Source organism: Furipterus horrens, unplaced genomic scaffold (assembly GCF_987537825.1).
Source record: "Furipterus horrens unplaced genomic scaffold, mFurHor1.1.pri manual_scaffold_4, whole genome shotgun sequence".
Taxonomy (NCBI): Eukaryota; Metazoa; Chordata; class Mammalia; order Chiroptera; family Furipteridae; genus Furipterus; species Furipterus horrens.
In genome coordinates this window covers 93920728-93933658 of record NW_028327174.1, presented here as the reverse complement: position 1 = coordinate 93933658, position 12931 = coordinate 93920728, and the positions used below count along the sequence as shown (strand labels likewise).

The 12931-nt window shown below is 38.0% G+C and overlaps 1 protein-coding gene across 3 annotated transcripts in view; it reads right to left on the bottom strand.

Moving 5' to 3' along the window:
- MTMR6 (myotubularin related protein 6) overlaps window positions 1–12931 on the bottom strand; it is a 51907-nt gene that overhangs the window by 19153 nt on the left and 19823 nt on the right. For 2 of the 3 annotated variants that reach the window (XM_090273786.1, XM_090273785.1), the window contains exons 7-13: window positions 9856–9988; window positions 9284–9393; window positions 8781–8906; window positions 6491–6540; window positions 5861–6061; window positions 560–691; window positions 349–475 (exon numbers count right to left, since the gene is read on the bottom strand). In XM_090273786.1, coding sequence (XP_090129912.1) covers window positions 349–475; window positions 560–691; window positions 5861–6061; window positions 6491–6540; window positions 8781–8906; window positions 9284–9393; window positions 9856–9988 — 879 coding nt within the window. Of the gene's footprint in view, window positions 1–348; window positions 476–559; window positions 692–5860; window positions 6062–6490; window positions 6541–8780; window positions 8907–9283; window positions 9394–9855; window positions 9989–11260; window positions 11375–12931 lie in introns of all 3 variants that reach the window. The other variant, XM_090273788.1, reaches the window with a different exon arrangement.

The following is a 12931-nucleotide window of genomic DNA, read 5'->3' as shown; positions in this document are numbered from 1 at the left end:
CCAAGCAACTCTTTTTAAAAGTTTCCCCAAAAGTTCTCAAAGGGAAACATTCTGCTGATGGGGAAGAAATGAAACAAAAAAAGGCAGAAGCACTAAAAGGCATCAAAATTGACAAGTTCAAAAATTGTTTTGAGCCATGGAAAAAGTCTCAATAGGTGTATTACATCAAATGGAGAGTACTATGAAGGTGACCAAAGTTTAAACATGTAAGAATAAATACACAATTTTTATAAATAAATTCAATTTTTCTTGGAGTCCCCCTTTGTATACTAATTTACACTAAAAACACAAGGAAGTAAATTAATTTAATATTCCAATATATTATGTTAGATAATTAAGAATACTTACAGATTCTAAGTCTTTAATGTCTTTTTCTAACTGTTTATTTTGCTCATTCATATTCATAATGATGTTACACACTGACTCCCTGGGATGCAATGTTCGATCGAATTGGTGGTACATGTTTCTCCAAAACCTTTATGACCAAGAAAAGAAAAACTTCAATAAATAAATGTGTTTGAGAAAAACAGAATATAAACATTCAAAGATGCCAACTTACTTAAAATTAAAAGATACTGTATTTGGCTCCAAAACAGCACATTTCTGAGATGTGGAATTGTAGAGAGGATTTGAGTACTTCTTTTGGTCATCCAGAAGAAACGGCCACAGGGAGTAAGTCTTCTCCTTTAACCTTATGTAATGAGAGAAACATAAAGATCTTTCTTGTAGATGCCAAGACTCAGTTTTATAAACCAGGCAATTGTTTTCCAAAGAGTTAAGTTTTTCCTTCTATTCAGTTTAATGTCACCTTCTCTCTGAATTTTGTTTTCTCCTTCTCTCCATTTTCACTTATAATCTTGTAATAAAACCATGTCTATAGAACACAACACAGGTTATCTCGTTTTCTCTCAAACCACACACTTTAAGAGATTAATTCACACAATTTCATAATCTTGGTCTCTGTTACACCTATTTCAAATTACCACATACATACAACTGACCCTTGAATGACACAGGTTTGAACTGCACAGGTCCACTAAATACAGGTCCACTAAATACACAGGTTCAATACAGAGTTGGCCCTTCATATTCCTGGGTTTCACTTCAACAGATCCAACCAACCACAATCAAAAACACTACTTTCAAATCCATGGCTACAGAAGGCCAACTTAAAAGTATATGCAGATCTTCAACTGTACAGGGGTTGGTGCCCCTAACACCCAAGCTGTTCAAGGGTCAACTATATATAGAATGGAACTGTATTTCCATTTGGCCTTATTCTCCTAGCCCGGTATCTGTGCTGTATTGGCAGGGACAGATTTAAGTGTGAGTGGTACAAAGAAAATAAGGAAAACTAAGGATATTATTAAAGCATTAAAAAATGTTGATTAAGTGGGCAGGGCAGGGGAGAGCAACAGGGGGTAAGGGGGTGGAATGGGACAACTGTAACAGAACAAAAAGAAAAAAAAGCCAATTATAGCCCTGGCTGGTGTGACTCAGTGGATTGAGCACCAGCCTGTGAACCAAAGGGTCACTGGTTCGATTCCTAGTCAGGACACATGCCTCCATTGCAGACCAGGTCCCCGGTTGGGGGTGTGTGAGAGGCAACCACACATTGAGGTTTCTCTCCCTCTTTCTCCCTCCCTTCCCCCATCTCTAAAAATATATAAGTGAAATCCTTATTTAAAAAGTTTTAAAACAATGCCAATTATACATCAAATCAAAGAGTAAGTAGGTGAAGTAGGTGGGTAAAGGGTAGAATGGTTTTAGATAGTATATTTACCAAATAAACATAAAATAGATAGGGATAGAGAGGGAAAGATGGAGAATCTGCTCATTCTTCCATGACCCCTAAGATAACCAAGAGATATGTTCTTAGAGAACAACTACTAGGAAATATGTTTTTATTACATTGTTCTATTTATGAGGATGTTTGACACTAAATGAGATTTTTTTTCCTAAAAAAAAAAAAAGCTCTGTACTCTAAGTCACCTCTCCTACTTACAAAAAAACCACTGTGAGATATTATAGCAGAGCTAAAGTCCTAATGTTCTCTGATTTGTTCATCTCTGCCGTACTCTATTTCACCTGTTATTCCCTTTACACATCTTTAGAATTCTCCACATGCTCTCAGGTCTGCCTTCAACGCTATTGGGAATGACAACATGTGGCTGTCTTCAAACTACCACCAGATTCAGCCTCTCTAACATGTCACCTGGATGTTCAAAATCTGTAACTGCTCTTGACTGACTACTGTTAAGAAATCCAAACTCAGAAGCTAAGGGCTATAAAACAGATCTCCCTTGCATCATAATTTAGCCAGAAGCACCTAATCCCAAAGACTAGTTAGGGAAGAACAGGTGTGAGACCCAATCAGGGAGGGACGGATACACTGCAGCCAAACAGATAAACTTATTTCTCCAAAGAACAATCTGTTCAGAAATGTGAGGAGAGCAATAAGGCTTTATCTTACGTTACATTACCTAACAGTTTTTAAATCTTTTACCACACTTTAAAACTTAGTGGCCAATACTTTCTAGAAAATAAAGATTTTTAAATATATATTCAAACTGGAAAGAAGTATAAGAGGTGTTTCTAGGTTTTGGTTATATTTCTTGTTGCTGGTTACACAAGTAGATGACTTGAAGATTTACTGAGCTTCACATTTATGATATATGTACTTTTCTGTATATTGGCTACACTTCGAATACATTTTTAAAAATGTATTTCTACTATTACCCTGAGGGTGTAAGAGATACTCAGAGCATACTTGGCTTCAGAAATACAGACAATAAAATCTTTACCAAAAAATTCCCTTCTAGGATTCCAAGACGGCTACAGAATAGGCGGAGCTATACTCATCTGTTCCCAGCGCTAAACCTATTTACAGCCAAGTTATAAAGCAAACAACCTGATAACCAACTAAAGGCTTGCTAAACTGAAATATGATTACCAAGTATTTACAGAAGCAGCCACTCAGAAACAGGTATTACCGAAGAGTGGAGACACAGAAGGGCTGGCCCCCACACCCACATGCAGCGGCTGACAAGCCAAGGAGGTATCTGTAGGCTGCAAAATTCCTGCCCCCAGAAACATGGCATCCCCACCACAGAGCAACAGAGATGGGAAGAGGAACTCCACAGCACCTGGTGGTAAAAATCAGTGGAGATTCAGTCTGTCTGGGAGAGAAGAGTCTGGCAGAGACTCAGACACCACCCTCCCAGGGTCAAACATTCCTGTTACAGCACCAGCCAGGGGAATCATGGTCAGGTCCTGCAGAGGAGCCTGCTGACAGCATGCAGCAGAGACCTTTGGCATACTGTTTTTCTGGAGAACCTCTTGGTGGAAACTCAGACAGTGGCCGGAGAGTGTAGCTTTGGAAACAGGACTATTCGCCTTCACCTGAAGTGCACAGCTGGGCACCATTCCCACCCCCCGCCGCAATCTGTTAAATCACTTCGCCTTACTACTCTGTGGCCCTGTCCTGCTGAGTTCAGTTGTGCAGGGGAATCACAGTGCCCTGCAGTGATGGGACTTTTGAAGCACTGTATCCCGGGGAGGCTTTTGTCCAGGAATCAGACAGGTGGGGGCTGGGCTGTGTGACTACATTACAGGGGGTCTACTCTTATCTCCCCTGCAAGCTCAGTCCACGCTATCTCCAGAAGTGAAAAAAGGCACCACCCCCAACAGAAGACTTTGGATCTGCACCCCCAAGTCCCAGTGGCTTCGCCTGCTGAGGTCAGTTCTGGGGGGAGGAAGGGACACCTGCTCAAAGCTGGGACACTAGAAATGTGTCTCCCACATGGGCTTTAGTCTGCGACCAGGATGAAGTGGGTGGCCCAATCCTGCAGGCTTGGCCAGCACCACTCCCAAGGGGAGACTCTCTCAATCTCTCTCCCCACCTTCCCAGAATCCCAATGGCTCTGCCTGGCTCAGTTCGCTCCACAGAGGCAATGTCTGGCTGTGCCCTGCCTGAACCTGCGGTGTGCTCCTCCTGGGAAACTAGAGCTGGAGACTGTGGCAGAGACTGAGTGGTTCGGTTCTGGAGCAGGAGCCACTTACCCTCCCCTGAATGCCTGACCACATGGCCCCCAAGTAGGGGACACACTAGCCTGGTCCTCCTGACCCCGGTCTCCCTGCCCTACCAAGCTCACAACTTACGGAAGGGTCTGTGCATCATGGCCAGCCTGAGCCCACAGTACAGTCTCTCTGCAGAAGGCTCTGGGGGAAGGCCAAGCACCCTCAGGGGGAGGTGGAGTAACTGACCTTTTACATATCTGCCCAGCTCTAAACTGGAAGAAGCCAGCCATTGTACACAGACTGGCCCCTCCCACGCACAGCCAGGCCCAGTAGATGCAGCCATAAACAATGAATGACGTGACAGCCCAAGGCTGGTTATACACCATGTCTGACATCACTCTGTACCTAAACCCCACCCAAGTAAATCCAGAACCTACACAACTGGTGGTGGGCTATAAAATCATACCAGAGCTCCACCCAACTAGCCACACAAGCAGCACACCCAAAGCGGGACCCCAGCAGGCACCAGACCCTACTGGGAACAATTTCACCTCAGGGGGTAGCCACTGCACTGTGACTCAAATATAGTGATTGAGGTTTATCCTCATAATCAGCCATCCTGAAGAATTAACTCCACCCACAAAAGGGCGAACAGAATTGGAGACTCGATCTATAACAGGATGGGTGTACATAACCCAGAAGAAACATTCTTGGAGTATGGAGCTCAGGTGATCTGGATGATTGTCCCACTGAGTCCAATAAGACACCTACATCACAAAGATATAACAAGTTTGGGAATCAGCAGAACTACCCAAGACACGGAGAAAAAATGAGGAGAAAAAGAAATATGCCCCAAATGAAAAAATAAGAAAATCGGCAGAAAAAGAACTAAATGAAATGGAAGCAACCAAAATACCAGATGCAGGGTTTAAAACAATGGTTCTAAGGATGCTCAAGGACCTTAGGGGAAAAATGGATGATCTCAGTGAGAACTTAAAGAGATAGTAACCACTAAAAAAGACATAGAAACCATAAGAAAGAACCAGTCAGAAATGAAGAATACAACACCCAAGCAGAGTATCAAAAAGAAAAGAGAATTTTAAAAAATGAGGAAAATGTAAGGAACGTCTGGGACAACATTAAGTGTAACAACACGTGCACCACAGGGGCACCAGAAGGAGAAGAGAGTAAGCAAGGGATAGAGAACTTGTTTGAAGAAATAATGGCTGAAAACTTCCCTAACCTGGTGAAGAAAAAAGTCACATAAGTTCAGGAAGCACAGAGTCCCAATCAAGATGATCCCAAAAGGGCCCAAAAATATATCACAGTTAAAATACCAAAGATTAAAGACAAAGAGAGGATCTTGAAAGTAGCAAGAAAAAAGCAATCAGTTACCTACAGGGGAGCTTCCATAAGGCTATCAGCCATTTCTCAACAGAAAGATTTCAGTCCAGAAGAGATTGGCATGAAATATTCAGAGTGATGAACAGCAAGGACCTACAACCAAGACTACTCTATCCAGCAAGGTTATTATTTAAAATTGAAGGCAAAATAAAAAGCTTCCTAGACAAAAGAAAAAAAAATGCTAAAGAAGTTCATTACCACTAAATCTGTATCACAAGAATGTTAAAGGGCCTGCTTTAAGAAGAGGGGAGGGGAAAGGAGGGGAGGAAAAAACATAGATACAAAGAACAAAATGAAATGAAATAAAATAAAACAAAGTAGGAAAAAATTCAGTTCTAGTTCATTCTGTTGAGATATTTTGTTAAGTTCAACTATAATTTTTGTTAGACTTCAGCTAAGGAAGGAAAAAAGAGCCCATTTAATCAAACCATCTTACTTGAGTTCTTCTCTTTCCTTCTGACAATTTCCAAGGAAGTTCCCAAATTGGCATGAATGAATATGTTCATGGATCTGAAGAAGAAATTCTTCATTGAATTCAAAGGCTTGTGGAAACTGTTCAGTCAAATGCCACACACATTCCAAGAACTGAGTAAACACTGGTGAGATTTCCTTTGGGTCACCATCCAAATGGCCACACCTAACGCCCCCCCCCAGAAAAGTACAAGTTATTAAAAATGCCTCTGAAAGAAATAAATTATTCAGGTGTTGTTAAATTTAAATATACATCAAAACAAATCCTAAAACACTGTGCGATTGGCATTGTTTTTATTGAAATCATTTACACTTATGAGTTCTTTAACCACAATTTTAAAGGGTCTATTACCTTCTACCTACTACAATTCAGACAAACAGGAAGATAGTAAATTGCCATGAAAATTAACAAAGGTATGAGAATTGAAAGAAATGACAAAAATAAATAAATAAGTCGGTTGGTCTTCATACAAAAAAACCGTATTGCACTCTCACGTCCCACTGGACAAGCAAATCCATGAAACACAAACATTTTGGTACTCTAAACTATTTTTTCTAGTTTAACAAAATATGTAAATGTATAACAGCGACTCACCTCTCCGAAAATTTATGTCCAAAGGAGATCCAGTCCTTTTCTATTAAAACCTTAATGAGAAAAAGTAAAACCCATTTTGTAACTACTTCCAATTTTTTTTGTTTCAAATTGATTAAATCCTATTGTCTTAAAAATAGCATTTGCACTTTGCAAATAAAACAAAATTTAAGATTATAGGCAAAAGAACCTAGATTAGAGGCTGGTTTAACAAAGAGTGAAGATGATACATAAAATGAAACAGGAGTGTTATAAATTAAATTATTTCTATTGTATTTATTAATTTTAAGTAAAAAGTGTATGTTATAAAGCACTGTTGCATTTAGATTTTTGTATGTATAATGATGATATTTGCTTAGAAAAAAAGTCAAAGTCAAAAGTGTTAACAGTGGTTAATTGTGGGTGGTAGACTGGGTTATATTTTAAACCTTTTGACTTACTTGTACATCACTTATATAATACTTAAAAAATGATAAAGAAACCAATGAAAAGTTTATATTGAAATTCAATGTTACTATCCAACCTCTTAAATGAACTGCACTGTTTTGTCATAAAACTACTAAAACAATAAAGTTCTAAATTTTTTCAGTCTAACCTAAACAATGTATCTTCTTAATATTTAATATGTTATAATTTCATGTATAATCACCAAGTACATACTTTTCACAGTGTCCAAATTGCTTCTCTGACTTGGTCCTAAACCTCTCAGAAGGCCATATAATGGGACAAGTGAAGATGCAATTTCTGGAGTCACACCGCATGGACTCAAGTTCTCGCATCATGACTTTCACAGCCGTGTGACTTTAGGCATGTGACCTCCAGGATGCAGCCTCAGATTTTACTACGAGCCCTCTGCCATTCTTCTATACATCAACATCTAAAACTAGAAATCTTCCTCACTAAAGTATTCCTCTGCTTATCTCAGTGAGGAGAACAGCACCATCCATCCTGACAACTAAGTCCCTAGCCTGGAAATCATCTTATCTGTGAACAACTCTCGCCGACTCTACTGTCTTAAAATCCCTGCAGGTTGGCCCATCACCTCCTCCCTCCATTCCTGTGGTGCTGCCTTAGTTGTGGCCCTCTTCTCTCAAGTTTCCCAATGGTTTCTACACTGGTCTCATAACCTCCATTCCCACTGTTCTCTTCCTTCAAGACACCAAACAATTTTTTAAAAGCATATTACTGTTTCCTATGTTTAAAGCCCTCTCATGGCTCTCACTACCCAAATTCTAGTTTTCTCTTCCTCAGACGCTCATCCCACTATCTTCTTCTGCACCCAGGCCCCTTGCCCGCAACACTCACCCTGAATCCCATCCATCACACATTACCTGTAATCATCTACAGGAGCTATTAAGCTTTCACTGCTCCTTTAGCCTGGGAAGCTCTCACATTGTCTCTGGTCATGTATTACATGATTTCATTTGGATGTCTAACAAATAATTAAAGCCAGGTATGGCAAAGAAAATATTCCTTATCTTACACTTTCAAAGTAAGGAGAACATTATTTTATTAACAACACTTCCATTTGTTTTCCCAGATTCAGTATGTTAGCACCACAAAATAATGGTGCTAAAAGGGACCTAGTGACGTCATACCTTCCCTTGCTATAACATGATACTATATTTAGTAGTTTCTAAACTTATGAAAACTTTTTCACATCTCTTCATTTACTTGCCATGAGTTAAGAAATAAATTTTGAATAGATGAGTTAATCTGACCATATACTAAAAAACAAAACAAAAGCCAGGGCTTTAGCTTCACAAAGCAAAAAATATGTTCAAGGAGAAATTTAATATTCGGATAAAAAAACGTGCTTCCTAACATGTAATACAATTAACAAATGAAGAAATTTGAGACAGAAAGTTTCTTCTAGGATATAATATTTAAATACTCTTATTTATGCCTTGTTTTACTACATTACTTACATTTGTTAGATAATATGAAGGGAAAATACCGAGTATTTCTATTGTAACATTTTAAGGAAAAACCACTTTTAAATCAAATACATTTTGTCAAAGAAGTGGCACAAATGAAAATCAGTCTAACTCAAGGTTTCTCTGTATCAGCACTACTGACATTTTGGGCCAGATAACTCTTTGTTGTAGGGCCGTCCTGTGCAATATAGATAGGGTACTTAATAGCAGCCTGGGACTCTACCAGCTAGATGTTAGTTGCACCCTTTCTGTTCACTCTAATAACCAAAACTGTCTGGTAACATTACCCAATGTCTTCTGGGGGGACAAAATCACTCTTTTGGGAGAACCACTGGTCTAGCCAAACAATGCCTTACCATGAATCCTTTGACCGTCCTGTAGTAGGAATCCAATAAAAGAGAGCCAAGGGAACAAACCTGGGAAGTCCTATCCCATCCATCAGAACAATGTACCAACACACTTGCATTTTCAACCATTATTGCCTGAAAAGAATGAGCACATACTTATATTCTAACAGAATACATTTTAAGTGAATCAATAAGCTCTACTTACTCAAAAACCATTACGTATTGCATTATAAAGAAGAGCTAGGACTGTAATGATAATGTTGTCACAACCTAATTTCCAAAAAACAAGACAAAACACAAAGCCAACAAACAAACAAAAACAAAAATTCTATTTTAAGATGTCTTAAAAACTCTTAAGTGCTATAGAATAAAGCTCAAATTAAGTGAACCTCACTGAAGAGGTAAACATAATAAGTTGTCTGACTGAAAGGATACCAGCACTCAGCATAATATATCCATTCCTTCCCAACCATTATAAACCCCCAAACAAAGCATAAGCAATGAAGAGTTACTTTGGCTAAGAAGATTGCAGCGTCCATGACAGCTTTGATATGGCGAAGCCATCCTGAGCTTTCCAAACCGGAGTAGAAATCATTGACAGAAAGCCCTTTGGTACCATTCACTAAAAGGGGGGGGGGGGGGGAGGACATTTGTTAGAATGGGCTAGAATCTCCACTTCTCCTATTCAAGATATTGCTAGGTGAGTGATTTGGGGAAGAGGACAGACTAAATAGGCAAAACTTTTTACAAGTGAAAAGATGCTATTTAGAAGCTCAATGACAAATTTTTGTCACATTTTGCTGTTAATCTTTATGCTTAAAAAAAAATGCTCCTATCTCATTTAAAAAAGATATTTGCAGCACAAGTATTTAATTAAAAATAGTCTGACATTTGATTACATTTAACATGCTTTTAATATATTAGGTGAAGTATATTATTAAAATTAATTTCAACTGTTTCATTTTACTTTTTAAAATGTGACTACTAGAAAATTTCAAATTACGTAATTTAAAATTTTATAATGTTTGACTAGCATTATATTTCTATGGAACAAAGCTGACTTGAAGTTAAACAATAATCATACCTTCCAGTAACTTCTGAAGGCTTGACCTCATGACATGAATATTTTCAATTCCAACAAACTGAAATCTAATATTAGAATAGTTGTCTTCATTTTCATAGCCTTTTCCAGCTGCTCTGTTGGCCATTGCATTCAGCTAAAATTTAAATTTTAGAAATAGAGAGACAAATTGCTTTTATCTGGTAACTTAACAAAATATCACAGAAACACTGAATAAACTAATTTTAGCTAGCAGGCAGTTTAAAGGAACTCATCACAACTGAATATGCTACCATTTTGAGTATGTAAAAGCCTCAGATTAATGAAAGCAAAGAAGGGTACTATAAAGAGACAACATGATTACTATATAGTGGAAAGGTCAGATAAGAAGTTCCCCACAAATATTCATGGCACTAATTCACTTAGGTTTTTAGTCAGTTTTTCATATGTTTGTAATACTTCAAAACCTAAAACCAGAAAGATCTCCTAGCTAACTCCTAAATGATTCAGAGTTTAGCAAAGCTGGGTAGTTACACATAGGTCAGATTATTTGAGGTCCTCCATATTAGAGATTGCTGGAGGATCACACAGTATATAACATGGCATATAATCTGCTAGTTTGATATAGATCCAAGAATTGGGCCACAAATAAACTGGTCTCTAAGGGAGAAAAGGGACTGCCCATAGCCCCATGATCTTTGGTTTTTAGATCAAATGTTATCAGAGGTTAACTTAAAGATTTGCCATGTTTAATTCTTTCAGACTAGGATTTCATATAGCACATTATTACAGCTTACTAAATATTCTTATAAACCTCAATGAAACAGAACCTAAATTTTAGGAAAAAATAGTAGCTTTTCATTCAGTGGATTGGTGCCCAGGTTGGTGACAAGTACAGTTAAATTGTACTCACTGACTTACTACTCAGCACCTATAATTACTGAGGTTAACAGATATTTAAACTGTTTCTACATTATTACTACTTGAGTTTAACTAATGAAACAATCAAATAAAGATACATTTTCTCTATAGAACTCAGTTATACAAATAAGACTTATTAGGCCTGAGAAATGAATCATCCTCAGACCTTATATTCAGCAAGAGCAAGTCTTGTATTACAACCTTTTATATCTAATATCACCTAAAAATAGTTCTAATGAATTAAGCCACCCAGATTACACAAAGAAGTAAAATAAAACTTTTCTTACAAGAGATACCACCACATTCTTGCCTTCTAAGAAAGTTTTTTTTAACAAAATATTACCAAATTATCAGTTTCTAATTTTTAATACTTTAATTTACTAAAATTAATTTTATCATATGTTTTCTCCATTATCTTTTGTAAGACTGCATAATGATGAGAACTGCTTCTAAACAGCTACCATTCTTTTCAACAAAGCTGTCTATGATTGTGGTCTATATGGCTCACTCGCTTTTTCTCATCGCTTTCTCTTATTTTCTCATCATTCCAGATTTTTGAAGAAATCCTCACTATAATTCTGCCAATGTCCTTTTGTGTAGCCCACCAGCTCTGCACACGATGCTACAATAAAAATTAAAAGTAATGTTAGCTATTGTCACTGAGGATTTTAATTAGTTTCAGGATCCTATATGAAATGGTTGTTTTAACTATGCTCATAAAAAGAAAAATGGAGCCCTAGCCAGTGTGGCTCAGTTGGTTGGAGTGTCGTCCTGTAAACTGACAGGTCACAGGTTCAATTCCCAGTCAGGGCACATGCCTGGGTTGCAGGTTCAATCCCTGGCGGGGTGCCTACAAGAGGCCACTGATCAATGTTTCTCTCTCACATCAATGTTTCTTCCCCTCTCTCTCCCTCCTTTCCCTCTCTCAAATCAATAAGCATGTCCATTAGTGAGGATAAAAAAAAATGAATTGTGACATTTGTCCCAATAATAAAAAGTTTACCTTATATAATGGACACCTAACAGAACAATTTTCCTCCTCACTGTTTATAATTCTCTAGTTTACTGATTCCTAAGTTAACTCACTATGTATTTTCCTTATTTTCTTGAATATTTCAAATTAAGGTCCATTATTTTAACAAAGTGTTTTGCCAACTGAAAGATCTAATTAATTTCTGATTTTTCACAACACAACACACTATTTAGTGTTTCTTCACAATAGCATAATACTTACCAGGCCTGTCCAGAAAGTATCCAGCCAAGTACTATGAAAAATAAACATTTATTCAAGAAAATACAGGACACAAGAAACACTGAATGAAAAAAAAAAAAAAAAGACACTTCAGTCCCCGACAAAGAAGTCACTTTGGGACCTCACACAGTTGTCCCCTACAAAGAAGTCACTTTGGGACCTCACACAGTTCTCCCAATCGCCATCAGCTGCCCCATTGTATTTTCCTGAATCTTATCAACAGCCTGAAATCTCTTCCCTTTCAAAGGTGATTTTAGTTTTGGGAAAAGCCAGAAGTTGCAGTGCACCAAATCTGGGCTGTAGTAGGGGAGCTGAATCATCTGGGTGATTTGATGTTTCACCAAAAAACTCTGCATGAGACGTGATGCATTAGCGGTGCATTTTCATAATGAAGCTGCCAATCACCAGTCGCTCATTGCTGTGGCCTTCTGAATCATCCAAATAGTTTCCATGGAGGAATGTTCAAGCTTAACACAAAATTCCATGCAGTTTCATTGTTCTCCTGGCTCAGTCATTTTGGATATGACAGCGACACAGTACACATGCTCACACAATGGCATCTACTGCCACTACTGACTAGTGCAGTGAAGTTGTCATTATTCACACATGAGCACTCCAGTCCACTCTCCTTGGCTGCCAGGATACAGCAAGCAATGTCGCTCACATAAACTGTTCTCGTTATATTAATAGTTGGGCTTTTTCTGGACAGACTTCGTATACACCACACCACCAAGAGTTCCCAATAAAATTCAGCTTTCCTAAATTTATTTATTATATATACATATATCTCCAAAAACATAGGAAATCACTATCTGGGTTACTGGGAAATTGAACTTCTAAGTTGGTAGACTAAAATTCAGTACGTTAAATGTGGATAAATTAATCAACTCTCATCAATTAACATAACAAAGATAATTAAACTAAAAG